Source organism: Corythoichthys intestinalis, chromosome 2, assembly GCF_030265065.1.
Source record: "Corythoichthys intestinalis isolate RoL2023-P3 chromosome 2, ASM3026506v1, whole genome shotgun sequence".
Classification (NCBI taxonomy): domain Eukaryota; kingdom Metazoa; phylum Chordata; class Actinopteri; order Syngnathiformes; family Syngnathidae; genus Corythoichthys; species Corythoichthys intestinalis.
In genome coordinates this window covers 74,331,730-74,355,649 of record NC_080396.1, presented here as the reverse complement: position 1 = coordinate 74,355,649, position 23,920 = coordinate 74,331,730, and the positions used below count along the sequence as shown (strand labels likewise).

Here is a 23,920-nt window from a genome sequence, read left to right as displayed (position 1 = left end):
TGTCAGTGCACTGAAGTACAGCGGTACCACAAGATAAAAAATGAATTCGTTCCAGAGTGTCTTTCGCATTGGGCTGCAGCTATCGATTATTTAAGTAGTCGATTAATCGACGAACTAGTTAGTTCGAATAATCGGATAAGGAGCCTCAAACGGTATATATAAAATTTAAAAAAACAAAAACTGGGATCTAAGTACAACAAAAGAACAATTGGCTAACTTACATGGCAAAAGTCCGCTAGCTTAAATGCTATAAAATGCAAATTTTTTTTTTTTTTTTTTACAATGCTCTTAACAAATGGTTCAAACATATATTCCCAAAAAAAACTGCTAAAATGACCTAAAAACGAAATTACGAATGCATTGCAAAGTATTAGCTCAAACAAAAACTTATGTTGGTCTTAACAGGGAGCAGCTGGATTCAGCCATGTGAAATGAGTCATATCATATTCACTTTTGCCACTAGAACGCAGTGTATCCACCCAAATTAATAAAACTAATTACAAAAACTCTCAAAACACCACTTTAATTAAACGGTTACTTGGAGCAGCAAAATTGAATTCGTATCTTTTTTTTCCCCCCAAATCGAATTACTCGAGTTAATCAATTAATCGTTGCAGCACTACTTTCGTATGTCTTTATCTGCAATGCTTTGTCGTCCCCTAGTGGCGCTTAAGTGTAACTAGTTTGTTAGGTTCCAGCTTCTACAGACGTTATCACATAACTACTTGAGCTCATAGGAAAAACGTAGTGCTAAAAGATGAGCTAACTTCGTTAGCCGTTGCTTGCTCGCCATGTTTCTTATACATGAGCATTGTGTTATGTATATTGTGTTTGTTTATATTAATAGTCAAACATAGAAGTGTTCGGAGTTCGAACTCCATTACCCAGTGTGCAATGGAATTACCCATTGGCCATGGGACATTACATACATACAAGGAAGTGCACTCAAAACTGAAAACGAAACTGTGCACTAAAGGTTTAAGAATGATTTTCACGCCTCGTTTACTTATAAGAATAACACGATACCGAAACAAATCCTTCCAATTCATAGCAGAAGGATGAAAACAGCTTGTTTTTCCTGATTATTAGTTGTTTTGTAGAATATCCTAGCATGATTTCCTGACCCGTGTATCGATAATTGTTGTATCGCAAGATGATCCTTATCGTGAGCCTTGTATCGCAAATCGTACCGTCAGGTACCTCCCTATTATCTTTCGTATAATTATTTGCTATATGAAGCGGGGAAAAAAGCTTAAAAAAAACTGCGTAAAATGAATTTTTCGTGTACCCAACTTTGGCATCTCGAGGTACCGCTGTAATTGTTTTTGAGGATCTAGCAGTGTGCGGTAGTACGAGTCAGACAATAAATGGTCCTACCTTGCCAACCAGTGCAGGTGCAATTTTGTTATTGATATGCTCAACAGCTTTTGAGACACCTGCAAAGGACAAGCAGACCATAACTGACCCAGGCAAGGGAAGGTCATGCAAGGCAGGGGAGGAAGACCAACAAGGAACATGCCGTCCTCTCGTATGAAGATGACCTTGCAGTCGTTTAGACAAAACAAAAAACTGCAATGTACGAAAGTCCGGGTATGGCTCATTCTTCTCGTTTTCGTCAGCGATGACAACAACGAAAAGATTTCATTGACGAACAATATTTTTGTGACGGCGACGAGACGATACATTGGTACAAACATGTCTCGGGAGACTAAAACATATCGAGACGAATGCCAGTTTTCATCTGACAAGACAACAACGACGTGAAAATGCGACAGTTTCCGTCGTATGTTCACAATACGTGACATTTTGTTGTACGTGTTGTTGCCTGCATTGTAGCAGTGTGTCACTCATGTGACTTGCGACACCCCCACACACACTCCCTGGTGTCCTTTCCAGGCTTGCTTGTTTTGAAACACATGATAAGATTTGCTTTCTTATCTTGGCAAGAGAGAATATGCAATGTTGCTTTCGGCCTTTAAAAAGTCTGTGCTGAGTGATCATCACACGATAAATTTCACTCATAGACAAGATGGCTCCTGTAGACATTGAGCCACGGCTTCCCGTAGGGGGCCGGCCTAGGCAGAGCATCTTTGAAGCTTTCATTGCGATAAACTCAAAAACACGCTGCGTTCTAATGCCGGATTTAGGTGGAAACGGGACGAAGGTTTTAGTGCATACAAGCAAGCAAGAGTGTCTCGAGAGTGATTTGGTCGAGGATTCAAGGTACCATATTGACCCGAATACAACCCTAACCCTAACCCTGATTATAAGACGACCCCCTCTTTTTCAAGATTCAAGTTTGAAAAATGACTTTTTGAACACCAAATCAATTTTTATACAGAAAATAATTACAGTACATCTGAAACAAATGATTATGACAATATATTTGAGAGAAAAAGCATGTTATTTTGCCTCATTCAAATCTTAATATCTGAACATTTAAATATGTACACTAAAGTACAATCACATTCGTAAATGAATGGCTTCTGGTTTTTGAAATGTAAATAAACCAATCTATTGTGATAAAACAACAAAATTGCAGTAACTGCATTAACCATCAAAGTGAGGTCTAACTGTAACTGTAGTCTTGAAACAAATCTGAATAAAGAAAAACATTGCGAATAATAATACTGCAAACTGGTTAAACTTGAGAGTAGCTGAGATCTGTCATGACAGAACATTACTCCTCAAGTTCAGCATTCGCTTTAATGATATCTGGCGCCATCTAGTGTCGTGAATGGGTATAATGTCTAGACCCCGAATATAAGACTACTCCCACTTTTTCAGTCTTATTTCAATGCAAAAAACACAGTCTTATATTCGGGCCAATACGGTAAATATTATATCAAATAGCACAATGCTTGCGCTTTGAAATGTCAAAAAAATTAAATGAATGGAAAAAATAAATAAATAATTGGGAATAGGGAACGACTTTGAATTTTTTGATGCCGCTGCTAATGGAGATTCATACAGGCATAAGGGACGTGCCTGTTTTGGATTTAGGTCATTTTGAAAATATTTGAATTTTAAGTTTTTGTAAATAAGCCCCCTACGGAGCGGCCCCACGCCCCGTTTCCCGTCACCTGAACGTGAAGTTTATGTGTAACTTGTAGCATTAGCATCGCATTTGCACTAGCATTCACTTTAGTGTCACGAGCATCCTCTTGAACTGTTGTCTTGTTGTTTTAGTTTTGTTGGCATCATCTACGGCTTACAGTAATCAGGCTCTGTGTTTTCACTTGCGAATAAAAACATTTGGAAAACCTTCACAGAGTTAGCTTTGTCCTTGTAGATGCTACAATATGAGCTCATCAGTAAATGTCCATTCCAAAATGTTGGAAACCTTTAATTTTTTAGTGGGGCGGGGGGCTACAACCTTTTAATTTTTTACAGACGAAAACATTTTTCGTCTGTAAAAACAATGACTAAAATAAGCCTAAGACTCATAGTTCGTCCAATATTTACCGGGGTGCCAAAAACAACGACCGTTGTGAATGAAATCAGCGACATTTTCAGTATTTTCATTAGCCGCAATATCGCATCAGTACTGGCAGACTGAGTATTTCTGGTGACACTGGATTAAAAGTGCCACAAAAATGAGAACTGTAACCTACCTACCCTCTGTTGTTTGACAATTTCCTCATAGCAACTTGTGTCACTTTTTCCAACAAAGCATAGATTGCAACTATTGCCGCAATCCATTGTAACCAAAAACGTCATACCTTAGTCTTGCGACATATTATGTATTTCAAATAAAAAGCCTGCAGTCTCCATTGTTCTGAGATTTTATGTTAGTTCCTGCCAAGGTTAGTTTTAAAAATGGAAAATCCAATCTTCATGCTACTCCGCTCACGTTAGTTCCAACCCTTATTCCACACTTTTGTTTACCTGGTTACACAATGCAGGGCCCAAGAATTCATTTACATATTTTACAGCTCTTTTGACTCCTAATAGGAAGAAAACAGAAACGTTTCGGGGAGGACTGCATTGAACGCAATTAAAAATCAAAAAAAGTCAACAGGTAGTTTAAGTGTTTTCATTAGTTTTTCCTTTACCTTTGCCCATGTAGCGAGTTGGGTCATTGTCGCGCAGCTCCAGAGCCTCATAGATGCCAGTGGAAGCGCCGCTGGGCACTGCAGCTCTGAATAGACCTGAGCGGTACAGAGAGAATTGAGATTTGGTTATTTAAAAAGAGATGTGTCATCATGCCTAAAACCACTGCCTGGAATTGCTTTTCATTAAAAAATTGGAAAATGCAATTTCAGGAGAAATTGCGATGGTTGCTATATCGGGTCACTTCCCGTTGACGTCAGTTCACTTCGGGGTCACTTTCCGTTGACGTCGCGTCACTTTTCTCGTATTTACCGTTCGACTGATGTTATTACTCTAACACACTTAATATAATCAATCAGGGAATTGTATCTTTTCTTGTACTTGCTGTTTGAATTACTCAAACGTACCCAATATAAAACAAATAGCATTTATATAATGGTTTAAGAAAAAACAAGCAGAATATATTTGATATTATGAACAGTTGCACTTGGAGTGATTAGAACTTGAAGTGCCAGGACAACGTGCAGATAAGGACGCCCTCTGATCATGGGAGCCCAACGCGTCCGTCATGCAGCTGACTGAGCAAGATTGACGCTGACTACCAGGTGATAGGCAAGACATCTACAAGTCTGCAACCCCAAATCCCGCAATCAGCTCTTCAGGACAGTCCAGAACAAATGGCGGGACGTCCTGTACTACCACATTACCCGATAACGAAAAACAACTAAGTTTGATAGCTCGGCACCTCTCGACGTCAAGGCAAGCCAAGCCTCCCACCTTAGTTGCCTCAGTAACCATGACTAGTCAACGAACGGTGATGCACGAACTTGACCGCCCAAATTTGCAACAGAAGAATTATCCTAAACAACACCCAGGCACACCTTTTGTCTGGCCCATCGTACCGCAGACTTAAAAAAGACTCAACGTTTAGCTAATAACTGTCGCATTGTCGGGGACATTCCGATGTGCTCGTTGTTTTGCTGACCCTGGATCCAGAATTGCTTCTCTGTCGGGGACCTATTTGCTGTTTGCCTTGCCGCTTGATCGCTGGCGACCCGAATAAATTGTCAATTTGTGTTTCGAAGCCTTTTTCCAGCTTTCGAAATGGAGTCAGTACAAGGGGTTAAGACTAAGGTGAACGCGCAGAGTTTGGTCTTTTGGCCGGGTTGCCGGATTTTCGCCGGCCCGGGTTGTTGGGGCTGTGCCAGCGCGGGTCCGGCAGTTCGCCTGGTGTGATTCCGGCAATCTGGCTGAAAGGTCAGATTCCTTCACTTCCCGTTGACGTCGGGTCACTTCGAGATCACTTCCTGTTCATATTGGGTCAAGTTTTTGTGCCATTGAAATGAATGGCAAATAGGGCCATTGGAAATGAATGGTAAAATGTGTCCTTTAGAAATGAATTGGATTATTTTGAGCAAAAATTTTGTACTTTTACTTTTTAAAAACTACACCTTTTAATGTATAAATGTGAATGTGTGATTTCGATTAAAAAAAAAAAAAAATCATAAAACTAGATCCATTTAAAAAATAACGGTCAATTTTTTGGGGTGATAAATGAAAGTTTCTCTGCGTCAAGCGACAATTCCGATCATTTTGCGTAACCAATTATGTTGCGCACAACATAATTAACCATGTACTTAATAATTAACGATTTATTTATTTATTTTAATTTTTAATGCCATGATCTACCCACACTAGCATTGCGATCGACTGCCAGATCACAATCAACGTTATGAGCACCCCGGAATAACTATTATCTTCACTGTTAGGGTGATGATCTTTGTTCATTGTGATTTTGCACCACCTCGTAGCCAGTGTTACAAAAGGAAGTAGCAGAAGAAAATTTGAACCTCTCATATAGACATTTGCGTCACGCGTCTTTCAATTAAAAAAAAAAAAAAAACGCATCGACCTCAAATAGTTTACAAAATCTGCTTTAGACATCGGCAATCAGCTGATTTTCTTAAAAATTCAGTATCAGCCTTTGAAAATCCCATATCGGTCAGTCTCAAGAGCTTTATGTATATGCGGTAATTATACTAGTAAATGGTGCTTGTGAATAACGAGAATCTGGACCAGCCAACAGATTTGTCAATTGAGTACATCATGTTCTCATTCTACTAGGGGGAGGCATAAGACCCATGTAAAAAGGAGAATTGTGCTGCTGCTGCAGTGCACTGTTATGTAACAGGGCCAGATAGGGGATCAACTGAGCATGTGCAGTCCATCTGGGAAAGCATGTCAATCTATTCAGTTTGCCCAGTGGACCGACATGATGGGGAATTCATTGTTTAGAGAAGAGGGGACAAGAATGCAACTTGGGGAAATCATCAGAGTATTCCTTCAATCAATATAGTTCTTTACAAATTAAAAGTGTTTCGGCAATGTCATTACCGTAACAAAATACACAGCTGTGCGTCCGCTGGAAGGCCGCTTACGTAAGCGCTTGTGTGACAGACGTGCCGTCATCTAAGCCGCCGGGGTGACCAATCGGACCCGGCTGCCCTGAAAGGGAATCTCACAACCGTTCGGAAAGGAAGCCATTTACAGTAAAGGAGGGACGCTTGGCAACCAAATGAGAAGGGAAACAAAGCTGCAAGCTATGTATTTGGGGCCTTTCCGTGTCAGTGGTCATTCAGGTTGCCTCATTGACATTCCCAGGACTTTTCATCTAGTTGAGTCTTTTGTTTCAGCCCTCAGAGATTGAACCCTTCTGAGCTGCCAAATTTGACCGAGTGACTTTGTTTTTTAAACGTAAATCCTGTGTTTTTAATCCAGTTGCATTAAGACCTCATGTTATCCTCCACACCAAGTCTCTAAACATATACAATTGATTATCCCAATTGCATTGAGTTTTAAGTGGTTAATTCAACAGTGAACCACTTATGATGTTTGGTCAGAATTGACTGCTATGTGAAAGGGTATATTATATTCATTCTGCAGATAGAAACACAGGCATGAACACCAAGGTGATGTTATACATATTTTTTATATTTCAATTTTTTAATAAATGTTCATTGAGAAAAACAGTATCAGTGTGTCCTTGTATATTCATCAGTGTATGCAATGAATGCTGAACTTGATGGGCCAATACACTGTAGTTAAAAGTACACAGTGAAACACTGGCTTTCCTGTTTCAAATCAATACATCCCTCGAACAGGAGAACCTCAGCTATAACACTGACTAAGGCATTTCCATCTCCAGTAAGCTCAGCCTACATGGGAAGCATTTTTATCACATGCAGTAATGTACGCTAAACAGTGTTTTCGTCACCGATGACTATAACGAAAATATTTCATCGACAAACAATTTTTTCATGACGATGACGAAACGATAACGAGTTAAAATCATGTCTTCATAGACTAAAACATAATGACAAGAATGACCGTTTTTTTCTGACGAGATCAGATGAAAATGCACCATAGTTTCGGTCACATGTTCACAATGTGTGACATTTTATGACTAGTTAGCCTGTATTGTCTGGTTGTGTCACTCATGTGACTTGCTAGCCTCTCCAGTCTCCCCATTGCTTGTTTTGAGACACACACAGTAAGATTTTGTTTTCTTATCTTGGCCAGAGAGAATATGCAATGTTGCTTTAGCCTTTAAAAGTCTGTGCTGAGTGATCATCACACATTAAATGTAACTCATAGCGTTAGCATAGTATTCGCATTAGGCTAAAAGTCTTCTTAAACTCTGGGACAACTTTTATTTAAATACAGTTCATGGTGTCCTGGTGGGTACAATTATTTGAAAATAATGTATTGTTTTCCTGCCAAGTGTGTATTATCACCAAGTTGACACTGTCCTTGTAGATGCTACAATATGTCCTCGTCCGTCAATATTCATTCAAAATAGTTGGAAATCCTTATTTTTGGAGTAAAATTGTTTTAGAGACAAGAACATTTTTAGTCCACGTCGACTAAAATGAGACAATATTAGTCTTGAGTTTTCGTCAACAAAAACAAAGACAAACACATTTTAGGATGACTGAAATATGACTAAGAAGACGAATAAGTATTATCGTCCAAAACACGAAGACTAAGATAAAATTTAAAAGGGCTGCCAAAAACAACACTGATTAGCATTAACTTAAGGGTCCTCTAAAAACTGTTGTCTTGTTTTGGTAGCATCATCTATGGTTTTCAATTGTTGTGCTGTCACGTACAGTAATGTATGCTAAACAGTGTTGTTTTCGTCAACGATGACTATAACGAAAATATTTCGTCGACCAACACTTTTTTCATGACAATGACAAGACGATAACAAGCTAAAAACGTTTCTTTGGAGACTAACACATAACGACACAAATGCCAGTTTCCGTCTGACGAGTTTCTGTCACATGTTCACAATGTGCCACATTTTATGTGTAGTTAGCCTACATCATAGCAGTGACTGGTTGTGTCACTCATGTGAAATTTACTTTTATTGTTTTGGGTGGATACGCTGCCCTCTAGTGACAACAGTGAATATGACAACTCATTTAACATGGCTGAATCCAGCTGCTCCCTTATAAGACAAAATAAGTTTTTTTGTTTGTTTGTTTGTTTTTTTTTTGAGCTAATATGTTTCTTGAATGCATTCGTAATTTAGTTAATAGGTATCTAGCAGTTTTTTATGTGGTAATATGTGTTTGAACAATTTGGTAAGAGCGTTTTAAAATAATGTTAGCATTTTATGATATTTAAGCTAGCGGACTTTTGCAATGCAAGTTAGCCAATTATTCTTTTATTGTACTTAAGTCTTCTTTTTTTTTTTTTATTTCTTTTATACCGTTTGAGGCTAAACGTATTTTTAAATGCAAGTGCAATTATGCATAGTTTGAAGAAAGACTCGGGAATTTTATTTTGTGTTGGCATTTAATGCTCTTTTGAAAGTGCAATCTTAGCAGGCCTTCATTTTACATCTCCTAAAATTTATTTTGCATTAAATGTTCCTAATCCGATTACTCGATTATTCAAACTAACTAGTTGATATATTGATCGACTATTACCACCAGGGGCCCAAATTGGACCTCCTCGCCATTGTTTGACACCACTGCCATCAAGTATATGAATGCAAACAACACATACCACCTGCTCAACCTTACCATCTGCAGCAATTACTTTCACATAATCATTTATAGGTGACTGCTGCCGTGGACCAATTATTCAATTCAGTGGTGAGCTAGTGCGTGCAAGTGACTAACTGTACTGTAATACAGGAGTCGTTACAGTGACACGGAGGCCAGGCTGATACTATTACATGAGCTATTTGCACATGCTCAACATCTGAGCCCACCAAGACGGCCACAAACTGACAACTGTGGAGGGGAATAACCAGTGGTGAAAGTGGGATTTGACAGGTGGGGGAGCCCTATATTCAGTGTTGGGGCACAGTCGGGAAAATGACGAAATGGCAAAAAATTGTTTGGGCTTTATTCGCAAAAGAGAAATACAGGCCGGATTAAAAGGAAAACCGTATTTAAGATAAGGATAACACAAATAAAAAGCAAACTAACAGCGTAACACAGGGACTTTGACGAAGACTAAAGTCAAAAGCAAACTTATGTAGACACACAGATGAGTGAAACAAGACTTTGTTTTTGCCCTCAGTTTTCTCTTAAATCAAGTTTTCCAGCAATTATATAAATATTCATAACATTTATAAAAATCTTGCCAGTCATCAGCTGGGATAACCATTAGCATTTTGCCATTACACAGCTAGCCATTTTAAAATTTAAATTGTTCGTATTCACCTGATGAATGACGTTGAATATTACAGAACTTCATCTAAGTACATTTAGTTATTCACTTCCTTTGGTTTGATTGTAGTTTTAGACTCCCGCGAAAAATATTCAAACCATCGACGATTGAAATGAACACTGGTGGTTTGACTGACTCGGTAGGTTAAGGAAGGCGGGACCAGCAGAGTGTGATGTTGCACTGTGATTGGTTGAGCAAGTCAGCACTTACATATGTGAAAGACATGTGCATGTGAAAATGGTATCTAGCCCGAGGCGCTACATTTATATACAGTCTATAGGCGTTACTGCCAATTTGAATTGAATTATTTGTTTTTTCTACGAAGAAGGCGGAGCTCAGTTTTGGACCCTGATATTATAACCCCTGATATTAGTTATAAACTAAAAGCTTTCCCCAACAGCAAATACAGTATTTTAATAGTCCACACTTTTCTTTAAAGCAAATCCTAGGTAAATCATTTATTCTTGATATACACATGGGTCAAAATTGTGTGCGATTATCAATGCAATATAGAAATGTCACGTCAGGGTATTATCATGTGCACTACAACACAGTGATTATTCTGAAAATATTGTGAAATCAGAGACTTCATCATGATATTGATGGGTCAGATTCGAACTTCACTGCGCCGCTCCTTCAAGTCGGGGGCCATCCCACAATCCGCTTTAGTTATTTGCAGTGACACACGCCGGATTTAGGTTGAAAAAGTACAAAAGCTGTACCGCATACAAACGGGAAGGATTGTCTCAGGAGTGATTTGTTCGAGGATTCAAGGTAATTGTTATATTTTTCGTTTTTGCACAAGAATTTTCGATGTGAAAAGCTCTTTGTTGTAAGGTTGCCGTCACATTGTCTATCAGACTAGCATCATTCTTCAACTTATTACATAAAATAAATGCTAACTGCACGTTTTGTTTTTTTTTTGCTTTTAACTAGGGCTGTCAAACGATTAAAATTTTTAATGGAGTTAATTACAGCTTAAAAATTTATTAATCGTAATTAATCGCAATTAATCGCAATTCAAACCATCTCTAAAATATGCCATATTTTTATGTAAATTATTGTTGGAATGGAAAGATAAGACACACGACGGATATATACATACAACATACTGTACATAAGTACTGTATTTGTTTATTGTAACAATAAATCCAAAAATGGCATTAACATTCTTTCTGTTAAAGTGATCCACGGATAGAAAGACTTGTAGTTCTTAAACGATAAATGTTATAGTTACAAGTTATAGTAATTTTATATTAAAACCCCTCTTCATGTTTTCGTTTTAATAAAATTTGTAAAATTTTCAATCAAAAGTAGAGTTAATATAATAATAAGAACAAAAATAACAATAATAAAAATAGAGTGACCAAAGTTTTACGTGTATTTTGCATAGCTATTTTGATATGGAATGCCAGTTCATTTTGCATTGTTGTTTAAGAATAGGGCCTCATTACTATAGACTGAAGTGCTTTTCTTTTTGTGAAATTTTTTTTTTTTTTTGGGAGATAGGAATATTATTTTTGTTGTGCTTTCACTAAACGATACTTACATTGGGGAGAGCAAGTATTTGATAGTATTTGATACACTGCCAATGGGAAAACCCATAGGCAGTGTATCAAATACTTGTTCTCCCCACTGTATGTTTGTTGTGAAGGAGTTGCCAATAAACGGCGCGGTCCAAAGAACGCCTGTGTCCACTCGCCTTTACTGTATTAAATATATCTGTACATATCTTACCCAAAATACAACAAGAGACACATAATTGCCACTAAAAGAAAGAAAACTTATCGAAATATGTGTGGAGCACAAATAGCAATTTGCGTTGCATTGTGAATACAGCGTAAACGTCTCACAACTACTAATTCTCCCACGTTTTGAAGAAATAACATGAGTATGGAACGGCGCTGCCCCCAAGCGGCCGGTGGCATTCTCTTCACTCTTAATGCCCATAAACGGCCCCATTGTATAATCTGTTTGAGGCAATATGCGAGATGGTCATTCACCCAAGCGCCAGCAGAGGGCGGCAAAACTCCATAACAACAAGTGAGCTTTTCACTGAACAGTCATTTAAATCTGTCTGAGCGGGACATCTGCGTTAATTGCGTCAAATATTTTAACGTGATTAATTAAAAAAATTAATTAACGCCCGTTAACGCGATAATTTTGACAGCCCTACTTTTCACAAAGAATCGAGACTGTTTTGCGTCCATATCTATAAAGAGTTCAGGGATTTAAGCATTTATTCACAAGAATTTTCAATGTAAAAAGCTCTGTTTTCCCTCTGTTAATCACTACCAGACTAGCATTGTACTTCGACATATTTACGTAAAATGCTAAATGCAAATTTTGTTTTTTTTGTTGATTTTAACCATGAATCGAGAGTTTTGTTGTTGTTTGCGTCCATATCTATAAAGAATTCAGGGATTTAAGCATTTATTCACAAGAATTCTCAACGAAAAAAGCTCTTTGTCTGTGATTCCACTCGGTCAGCTTTGAAGGCCACGCCAACAATGCAAGGCCCCCTATTAATCGGCCCCGCAGATATCATTATGAAGTCTATGGTGAAATATACGTTCATACTACATAGTATTTAAGGGTGATTCTTATGAAAGCGATGCATTGCAGTAATGAAAGACATTCACCAACGCTATCTTAAAATAGCAGAATGCTATGATCACTCAGTCATTTTTCTTGTCATCAACAGTTTGAGCTCCCGAATATTTCATTTACAGTAAAATATCTCATCTAAAAGCATGTAATATCAAATACACAGAGAGCGATAGAGATGTAAATGATGATTGAATAAAAAATGATGTAATAAAGTAAAATAAAAATATAAATAAGTATTAAAATGTGAATAAAAAATCTGGGAACTGGAGTACTCTACAACAGTGAAATGAACATCTTTGGTCGGGAAGTAGGAAAGTATAAACTATAATTCGATTTTCCTTAAATATACTGTATATAGTTTTTTTTTTACAAAGTAGGAAACCATTACAGGTCATCATAACCTGCTAAATGATAGTTTTAAACAAATGTATTTTTTTTTTTATGAAAATGAATATGATGCTATATTGAGGTGAAAACATCAACGCATGTCAGTAATTAATTTACAACTCTAAAATCAGTTCAAAAACATACAAAATGTGTAACCTACAAATATTCAATTGAACATTTGAACAAAACAAAAAAAAAAACATTTCAGCAGAGTTGTGCACTTATTACACAACGAATAACTAATTACAGTGCTACAGGAAACTTTTCAGGTGTACGGTACCTTTCTTGGTGTACAGGTCAACCTCCACAGTGGGGTTGCCACGGGAGTCAAAAATCTCTCGAGCGTGGATCTTCAGGATGGACATGGTTGGGTTGGATCTGCAGACACAATTCCAGGTTAGGAGAAGTCTGGCAACAGCCACGCTTCTTCGTTTCCCAATCCTACTCACCAAATTAAACGGCGTCAATTTTTATGCAAAGTTTTTTTTCGTGTCTACGACTTCAATCCTGCCTGTTAGCACCGGGAGAAAAGTCGAGTCAGGGTGCGTAGTAGCTCCAATATATATGCTCAATTCTTATCTCGCATACAAAAGCTTGCACAATATTGGCAACAATGTAAAATAATGAGAGATAAAAGCTCAATAATATCTTACTTTAAATCAATACTGTGCTGAAGCTAGAGTCACGGTTTAATCTATAGCAGTGGTTCTCAACCTTCCTCTAGGTTAAGAACCCTTTGGAATTTGATCATGAAGCCATTTTTTTTTAAAAATGCAAAACTGATGCAGCTAAGCTAACCAGCTAATACCTTCTATAAACCGATTCCCGTTTGGATTTCATCTCAATTTGGCAATCTATTTTTAAATAGCTAAAAATCCTATGTTTAATGGTTTTATCTTTACAGATATAGAAATGCCTGAAGTATTTGCCAAACCCCTTTGGTTAGGTTCTGAGTGCAGGTCTTTATGCACAATTCCGATTTTTCGTCATATCTGTTATTTTGCCATGCCCGTTCAGACTGCCTTTTTCCAGTGAGCCCGTTAAAGTATTAAAGCGAACCATGGACAAAAAGACTTGTAATTCTAAAAATGATAAATGTTAGTACACTGCAGGAATTCTGTCAGATAAAGCTCAATTTCTCCCAAAAAATGATTGCAATTACAAATGCTTTGGTAGTAATATCTTCATTTATTTTGCTTGCGATGAAAAAACACAAAAGGGGGTGAAAAAAATTAAATCATTATACTTTTACACAAAACTCCAAACATGGGCCGGACAAAAGTACTGGCACCCTTTGAAAAATTTTGACGCTTCTCTAATTTGTGTAATTAACAGCACCTGTTACTTACCTGTGGCACAGGCCTATGGTGGCAATAACTATATCACACGTGCAGCCAGTTAAAATGGATTAAAGTTGACAACCTCCGTCCTGTGTCCTTGTGTGTACCACATTGAGCATGGAGAAAAGAAAGAAGACCAAAGAACTGTCAGAGGACTTGAGAAGCAAAATTGTGAGGAAGCATGGGCAATCTCAAGGATACAAGTTCATCTCCAAAGACCTGAATGTTCCCGTGACTACCGTGCGTAGTGTCATCAATAAGTGTAAAGCCCATGGCACTATGGCTAACCTCTCTAAAAGTGGACGGAAAAGAAAATTTGACGAGAGATTTCAACGAAAGATTGTGCGGATGGTGGAAAAAAGACCTCGACAAATATCCAAACAATTTAAAGCTGTCCCGCAGTTCGAGGGTATGACAGTGTCAACCCGTGCTATGCGTCGGTGTCTGAATGAAAAAGGAACTCTATGGTAGGATACCAAGGAAGACCCCCCTTGTGACCAAGAGACATAAGCCAAGCTGGAGTTTGCCAAAACTTACCCGAGAAACCCAAAAACGTTTTGAAAGAATGTTCTCTGGTCAGATAAGACAAAAGTAGAGCTTTTTGGGAAATTGCATCAACAAAGAGTTTACAGGAAAAAAAACGAGGCCTTCAAAGAAAAGAACATGGTCCCCACAGTCAAACATGGCGGAGGTTCCCTGATGTTTTGGGGCTGCTTTGCTGCCTCTGGCACTGGACCGCTTCACTGTGTGCATGGCATAATGAAGTCTGAAGACTACCAACAAATTATGCAGCATAATGTAGGGCCCAGTGTGAGAACGTTGGGTCTCCCTCAGAGGTCATGGGTCTTCTAGAAGGACCCAAAACACACTTCAAAAACACACTAGAAAATGGTTTGAGAGAAAGCCCTGGAGACTTCCAGCAATGAGTCCAGACCTGAATCCCATAGAACACCTGTGGAGAGATTTGAAAATGGCAGTTTGGAGAAGGCACCCATCAAATCTCAGAGACCTGGAGCAGTTGTTCAAAGAAGAATAGTCTAAAATTCCAGCAGATCATTCTAAGAAACTCATTGATGGATACAGAAAGCGGTTGTTCGCAGTTATTTTGTGTAAAGATTTTGCTACCAAGTATTGGGCTGAGGGTGGCAATACTTTTGTCCGGCCCATTTTTGGAGTTTTGCGTAAAATTATGATTTAATTTCCCCCCCCCATTCTCTTATGTGTTTTTTCACTGCAAGAAGAATGAATGAAGATATTACTACCAAAGCATTTGTAATTGCAATCATTTTCTGGGACAAATTGATCATTATGTGACAGAATTGGAGGGGTGTTAATACTTTTGGCCAGCACTGTAACATTGCTTGTCACATATATTGAACACACCCAATGTAAATAAGCTCCGCCTCTACTTCGCCGATTTTCGCAGGGGTTTGGGGCGGTGCCCATTAACCGCCAAAAACGAGGGATTGCTGTACTGCAGGGGGTCCAACTCCGGTCCTCGAGAGCCCCTTTCCAGCTTGTTTTCCATATCTCCTTCCTTTAACACACCTGAATCATTATCATTAAGCTCTGCAGGAGCCTAATAACCAGGGCCATGTTGATAACAATCCTGATTATTTCAGCAAGGTGTGTTGGAGGAGGGAGTCATGAAAAACAAGCTGGATAGTGGCTCTCGAGGACCGGAGTTGAACACCTCTGCTGTACTTCATAATCATCGCAGAAGATGGCAGCACAAAATGGCAGCCAACATCCACCACATTCAACATCCATAGAATCTTGGCTCCACTTCATGTTTCTCTGTCAGTCCAACAAATGGCAAGCTGTGCACTGAATGTTACTGACGAACCGAAGCGAGAAAACGTTATCATTTATGAGTTCAAGTCAGCAGCAACGCATTGATCGTTTCGGCCGACACGCCCACCGGCACAACAGTATGCGGCAAGCAACTGGTGTCGCCTCCAAAAAAGTCCGACGCCTTCTTGCATTCACAAGTTCCGCAACAAGACACTGCGGGAAGTTTGCAACATGACGCCCGTTGGTGACACTCGCCATAGTCCTTTATAAAAAGTGGAAGGAGGGCGGTGGTGGGGAGGGATTCCCTCGCCAGCTGACGGTGTCGTTTTAAAAATAGTCGCAGGACTTCAAACTACTCCACCACAGTGCACGCTAAGAAAATGTTGCGAATTGCGGCATACCGAGCATCAAACTGTTCAAGGGCAACACTTTCGAATATGTCCTTCAAGGATGAAAAGCGCCATATCGTTAGCGTTAATAGACGACCAAAAAAAATCCGATCAAACTCACACCGAAATGAGACACGTGGACCAAAGAGGAAGCAAACACCCAAAATGACTTAAAAGTTACCTTTCCGGCCTAACTGTGTGCAAGGAAGGCGCTGTGCCTGTCTGAGGTTGTGTCGTGCGGGCAAGCAGGGGGAAGGAAGGCGCTCGTGACGTTCCGGGCTCGATGATAAGTGGACGGCATCGACGCAGAACCAGGCCGCGGAGGCACGCCATTGGTTGGCGTAAGGTCACGCGGTACGCGAGTGCGAGGTGGGACGCACGTTCGCCATGGAAGATGCGCTAAAATCAAATTCGTGACGTCGACTCTAGTACTGAACCGTACGTCACTTGTGCCGCCATTTTGGATGTGTCTGAGTTGATTCGCTTCAACAGCAATGATGCGTTCGTGACCATGGAGAAATACAGCACCAATTTTCATTTTTTTGCTTTCTCCATTTACTGATAAAGTACATGTTTTATGTGGACCACATAGTCAAATTACTGATTTATGAGGAACTTATAGAGCTGCCAAATATAACAAAATTGTTCGTAAATACTATTTTTAAAATATAGAACAAAAGCTGCATAAGACTTTTAATAATTAGTAATGCTAGTACGTCAATTTCGAAAAAAGGATTAAAGTGCAAATGCTAGAGGCTGAGAGAAGCATCAAAGGCTGCCCTGCTGAACTTTGTGTATCTGCGCCATCTGCAGTCTGCGTAGCAAAACTACAGTACAATTAAGTGGTGTCATATCTATGTCCACATTCTTTTCACAGAAATTGATTGACCCTTAAAGTGCATATGACATGACAAAAAAAATCTTAAATAGAATTATTATTGGAATTAAAATAATATTTTGAGACGATTCAACTATTTGGCAAAGCGCAGATGACGAGAAATTCGTCTTTAAATCTGCCGTTTTGCTCCTCCTGTCATTATAGCGCTCTGGCGCCTCGATCTCGGTGATGACGTCAGAGAATGAGCGATTTCAGCGGATTTAGCATTAAGCCCAATTGAGGAGGAAGCGTACTCCAGCGATTCTGGTTCAAGTGTTGGTTTTTCAAATATATTGTTGATGCAGGGGAAGTATTATGTGACATACAGACATACAGCGTATCACAAAAGTGAGTACACCCTTTGCATTTCTGCAGATATTTAAGTATATATTTTCATTGGACAACACTGACAAAACGACACTTTGACACAATGAAAAGTAGTCTGTGGGCAGCTTATATAATAGAGTTAATTCATTTCCCCTCAAAATAACTCAAAATATAGCCATTAATATCTAAACCCCTGGAAACAAAAGTGAGTACTCCCCTTAGTGAAAGTTGTCAATATTAACATCAGTGTTGGGAGTAACGCCGTTATAAATAACGCCGTTACGTAACGGCGTTAGTTTTTTCAGTAACGGGGTAATCTAACTAATTAGTTTTTCCGCCGTTACAACGCCGTTACCGTTACTGACGGTCAAAAGCGGTGTGTTACTTACTCTGAATAAATTGAAGAAACTACCAGCCGTGTCGAGTCGACTCTCTGCTCTGTTGATTTGTCATCCAAGACTCGGGGTGCGTTCAGGTTCGAGAATAGTGCACGTACTTCTGACTCCAAGCTGTTTGTCCCCGCTCATTCAATTAGACAATGCTTTCCCAAGTTTGGTAACGTTTCTGTGTTTGCTACACCTGATGCTAGCCTCGTTCCCATCTCCCACTGTCAGCCAGCAATAATTCTGCTTCCATCTTGAGGACGGCAGGCGCTTTGAAGGTGACGTGAATTGTCGGGAAACGAGCCTACCTAAATGCAGCCCCTCGAGAGATGCGATGGAAGTGATTGTGATTGGCTGAGGGTTAGAGTCATGTGTTGTGTTAAGCCAATCAGAGCCGGTGATTTCACAAGCAAACCGGAACAGCGCGTGCGGCAAACACACATACGCAAAACAGATGCACAGGGTCGGGATGGCAGAGCATTCAGAAGAAAAATTGTTCATTAAGAGGTGGAGATATAGACACTATTTCAAGTTTGTCGAAATTAAAGGAAAGAACCTACATGTAATGTGTAATTTATGTCCCGGGGCAAAGCTTTTGTCGACATCTGTGGTAAGCAATTCAAATCTGCTGAAGCACCTAACAAGTTAACTACCTGTCTGTTCTTCTCTATTCCACTGACTCGAATACTGCTCACAAAATTTCAAATTCTTTGACATACAACAAGTTCTTTTTAAAGTAACAGAAATAGTTGCTTTCCCTGGGAACTAGTTACTTTTACTATAGAGTAATTCAGTTACTAACTCAGTTACTTTTTGGAAGAAGTAGTGAGTAATGTAACTAATTACTTTTTTAAAGTAACGTGCCCAACACTGATTAACATACAACATGCCAACTGTCAATATTTTGTGTGGCCACCACTATTATCCAGAACTGCCTTTACACTGGACATGGAGTTGACCAGAGCTTCACAGGTTGCCACTGGAATGCTCTTCCACTCCTCCATGACGATATTGTGGAGCTGCCGGATATTTGAGACTTTGCGCACCTCCACCTTGCGCTTGAGGATCCCCCAAATATGTTCTCTTGGGTTCAAGTCTGGAGACATGCTTGGCTAGTCCATCACCTTTACCCTCAGTCTGTCCAGGAAAGCAGTGGTCATCTTGGAGGTGTGTTTGGGGTCATTGTCATGCTGGAACACTGCCCTGCGACCCAGTTTCTGGAGGGAGGGGATCATGCTCTGCTGCAGTATTTCACAGTACATGTTGGAGGTCATGTTTCCCTCAATGGAATGTAACAGCACTCATGCAGCCCAAAACCATGACATTCCCACCAACCTTGCTTGACTGTAGGCATGACACACCTATCTTTGTACTCCTCACCTGGTTGCCGCAACACATGCTTGAGACCATCGGAACCAAACAAATTAATCTTCGTCTCAACAGACCATAGGACATGGTTCCAGTAATCCATGTGCTTTGTTGACATGTCTTCAGCAAACTGTTTGCTGGCTTTCTTGTGTACCGCCTTCAGAAGAGGCTTCCTCCTGGGGTGACAGCCATGCACACCAATTTCATATAGAGTGCGGCGTATGGTCTGAGCACTAACAGTCTGACCCACCCACCTCTTCAATCTCTGCAACAATGCTGACAGCACTCCTGCGACAATCTTTCAAAGAAAGCATTTGGATTTGAGGCTCAGCACGTGCGCTCAGCTTCTTTGGACAACCAACACGAGGCCTGTTCTGAGTGGACTCTGCTCTTTTAAAATGCTGGATGATCTTAGCCCCTGTGCTGCAGCTCAGTTTCAGGGTGGCAATCTACTTGTAGCCTTGACCATCGTCATATAGCGCAACAATACGTCTTTTAAGATCCTCAGAGAGTTCTTTGCCATCTGGTGCCATGTTGTAACTTTCAGTGACCAGTATGAGAGAGTGTGAGAGCTGCAGTACAAATTTGAACACACCTGCTCCATATGCACACCTGGACCTAGTAACACTAACAAGTCACATGACATTTTGGAGGAAAAATGACAAGCAGTACTCAATTTGGACATTTAAGGATGTAGTTTCTAAGGGGTGTACTCACTTTTGTTGCCAGGGGTTTAGATGTTAATGGCTATATTTTGAGTTATTTTGAGGGGAAAATAAATTAACTCTATTATATAAGCTGCACACATACTACTTTTCATTGTGTCAAAGTGTCACTTTGTTGTCCCATGAAAAGATATACTTAAATATCTGAAGAAATGCGAGAGGTGTACTTACTTTTGTGATACACTGTATATGTTTGAGTCATACTTTATTCAGATTGAGAAAAAGGCAAAAGGGACAACAAACATGAGGCTGATGACTAAAGCAGACTGCAAAATATCATCATTGTTTTATCTCTCTACTCCAATATTTTTACAGGATATTCTTTGTATGTTAGTATTTTCCCCCGATTGCTATATAAATTGTATGGTCATGACAATTAACAGTCTTGTGTTAAATGGAATATAAAATATAAAAAAAATCATTTATTCAGAACATCAGGGCTAAATTACTGCATAATGGTCATAAGTTAAACCTCCGGAATGGTATTTTATGCCACCGCAGTCAGGCCGGCTCTTGTCATTTCCCTTCCAGAGACTCGCAGACAGAGGAAAGAGCGTAAACAAAAGAGGACGTGAGAGCTAGGCTACATGCTAACCTGAACCGAGCGGCTTTTCCAAGTCTGTTCCTCGCCTTTCGAACACGAAAAATCACACAAAACTACCCCAACTCATGGCACACGAGGCGGCGGGGGTGATTGCCTTCACCGATCGGCCAGCCCCTGGCGACAAGCAAGTTTCGGCTTGTCGGTCCCCCGCTGTGGTCCCGGCAGGAGTGCTCATCGGCGGGGACACAACAGGGGAATGAACTCCGAAGCCCAAGCCTAGTATCGCGTTCTCTAGGCGGGCACGTGACAAGCGCTGAGGGAGGTGGAAGTCTCGACACAATAGAGAACCGAAGACAAGAGCGTGTGGCTGCCTGAGCATGGGCGCTCCCGCCTTCATCGGCCGGCGAGCATGGTGTGCGACAAGCCGCGGGTCGTCGGCCGAGGGAGGCGGGCACTCCCGCCTTCTTAGTGGGCAAACTCGCGGCTTGTACATGCCGTGATAGCCGGCCCATAAGGACGGGCAATTCCGCCTTCACCGGTCGGCAGGGGAGCATTGTCACACACAAAATCCAAGCCACCTCCATCTTAAGACGTGTGCCATGATCCAGGTATTTGATATTACATAAAACACGTAGCTTACTCACTTCCTCATCTGTCCAATGGTCCCTCGATTGTCGGACTTGTTTTGCCCTTTCTTGGCAGTGAACAGGATCTTTTGGAAACACAAAAAGGCTCACACTACTCTCTCTCCCTGGTGTAGCAACAACAACCTGCAGCACATTGGAATGGTGTGACGCTAATTATAAACGAATTAATTCACAAAATCAGCTGAATCCGCAGTCCTTCGGCATACAATTGTATTAATGTATAGTGTAGATGATCTCAATCTCTGACTTTACATCTGCCTTCTACCTCAACCAAAGACTCCATTCACTCTTTAACTGTTCAAACTGGGTCACTTTCTGTTGATTTGGGGGCATTTCAGGGTCAATTTCTGTTAATGTCATGTCACTTCCTGCTGCTTTTTGGGCAAGTCGCGGTCACTTCCTATTGATATTGGGTAACTTCCTGTTCATTTGGGGGCATTTAGTGGTCACTTCCTGTAGATATTGCAACACTTCCTGTTGATTGAGCAATTCTAGAGGCACTTGATTTTGATGTATTTCATGGTCACTTCCTGTTCAAACTGGGTCACTTGCTGTTGATTTCTGGGCATTTCAGGGTCACTTCTTATTAATATCGGGTTACTTCCTGATGATTTGGAGGCTATTAGGGTTCACTTCCTGTTGATATTGGGTCACTTGTGTAGGAAATCGATGGGGGTGAATAGAAGATTTTGTGCTGTTGAAATGAATGGCCATTGGAAATGAATGGGACATTTTGGCCTGTAGAAATTATTGGGTATGTTTTTGGCAAATTTTGGCTGATTTTAGCAAAAACCGGACAGAATTTTTTTTTTGACACTCAGCGTCTTGACTTTATAAATAATGTATATATGTACTGTATATACTGTATACATTATATATATATATATATATGTATGTATGTATGTATGTATGTATGTATGTATGTATGTATGTATGTATGTATAAATTATGTGATTTGGACAATTAATGTGTTGAAATTTCACTCCCCCCACAAAAAAAAAACATGTTTTGGAGCTTTCGCATGACATGCAAAGATACCATTAAGTATTGAGCTTCTGTTGATCTTCTTTTCTGAAGCAAAGCAAGTCCTGTGCCAGCAGAGGTGTGTGTTACTTTTACCATCTATCTGTGAAACGCTCAGATCACCTTTATGAGCGCGAACCGGCTGTGAACGCCATAAAACGGCACATATTTGCGACCGTGCGAGTACACAATCGGGACATTTGTTCGTCTGTCTCACGTTGCTGCCAATTGAAAAGTGTTCCCGGAACAGCTCATCTTTAAGAACTGCCTATGGGTTTCTTGTGCCATTTGTCAACCTCGGCAAGATGCTTATAATTTTCGGTCTGGTGTCTCGGCAAGTGCGACTTATGTACACAAACATTGCGTGCCTCTTGACAAATTCCTAGCAGTTTTACTCCTTGTTCCAAAAATTCAGTTTCCTGAACTAAGTCAGTCATTTGGAACTGTTACTAAATGGTCACTCTTGTTTACTCAAAACCTTTTTTTTTTTTGTAAAATACATACAATAAAACATGAACAAATTACATGATTTTATCTAAACTGCTTCTTTGTTTTTTGAAGTTCCTCTATTCGCACCTCTTCAGCACACTCACAAGTTTGGCATCTCAGGCAGAGGGATTGGACATGCTCTAACAAGCATGTGATCACACTATTCGCTGCCAGCTTTCCTTTGTGTGCCTGCGTGCATGTGTGTGTGTGTGTATTTATTAATGCTTGTTGTCATCTGAAGTCAACTGGAAACATCCAAATCAACTCAAGTGGTCTAATTGACAGATGCATGAATGGACTTGCTCCTTCAGTTACCTTTGCAAACAGCCTCTCCCAAACCCAAAACGGGTTGTTTTCCTTTATTCATTCTCTGAATAACGCAAATGTTTGAATCATTTAGCACGTAAGACAACTTTTTTCTTGTTAACTAGCTAGATACTAGGTATACCTTTAAAAGATGAACCAGTTTAAACTTAGAATTGAAAATGAAATGTGCTGTATGTCATCAATATTTCTGCTTTACATAAACAGTGGCATACCTGTCTTGATATCAACAGGAAGTGACCACAAAATGCCTCCAAATCAACAGGATGTGACATTTTATCAAAAAGAAGTGATCCGAAATCAACATGAAGTGACACAATATCAACAGGAAGTGACCGGATATCAACAAAAAGTGACGCGGAAAAGCCCCCGAATTAAAAGGAAGTGACCTGATATCATCAGGAAGTGACACCGAAAGGCCCCCAAATTAACAAGAAGTGAGCGGAATATCCAGAGTAAGTGACCACAAAATGCCTCCAAATCAACAGGAAATGACATTTTATCAAAAAGAAGTGACCCGAAATGAACATGAAGTGACACAATATCAACAGGAAGTGACCAGATATCAACCAGAAGTGACGCGGAAAAGTTAAATTAAAATTAAAAAGAAGAAAGAAGAAAGCAAATTAAAAAGAAGTGACCTGATATCAACAGGAAGTGACCCCGAAATGCCCCCAAATTAACAAGAAGTGACCCAATTTTAACAGGAAGTGAACCGATAGAAACAGGAAGTGACACCGAAATGGCCACGAATCAATAAGAAGTGACATTTTTATCAAAAAGAAGTGAACCAAAAGCGGGAAGTGACACAAAACCAACAAGAAGTGACCGGATATCAACATGAAGTGACCTCGAAATGGCCCTCAAATCAACAGGAAGTGACCTAATACCAGGA

General features: G+C 39.9%; 1 protein-coding gene across 2 annotated transcripts in view; it reads right to left on the bottom strand.

The window, feature by feature from the left end:
* Positions 1 to 16,667, bottom strand: part of eno1a (enolase 1a, (alpha)) — a 28,041-nt gene extending 11,374 nt beyond the window's left edge. The window contains exons 1-5 of one of the 2 annotated variants that reach the window (XM_057826233.1): positions 16,500 to 16,566; positions 13,245 to 13,306; positions 13,076 to 13,173; positions 4,056 to 4,151; positions 1,378 to 1,436 (exon numbers count right to left, since the gene is read on the bottom strand). In XM_057826233.1, the coding sequence (XP_057682216.1) occupies positions 1,378 to 1,436; positions 4,056 to 4,151; positions 13,076 to 13,160 (240 nt within the window). In that variant the 5' untranslated portion in view covers positions 13,161 to 13,173; positions 13,245 to 13,306; positions 16,500 to 16,566. Of the gene's footprint in view, positions 1 to 1,377; positions 1,437 to 4,055; positions 4,152 to 13,075; positions 13,174 to 13,244; positions 13,307 to 16,499 lie in introns of both variants that reach the window. The other variant, XM_057826224.1, reaches the window with a different exon arrangement.
* Positions 16,668 to 23,920: the final 7,253 nt, after the last annotated feature.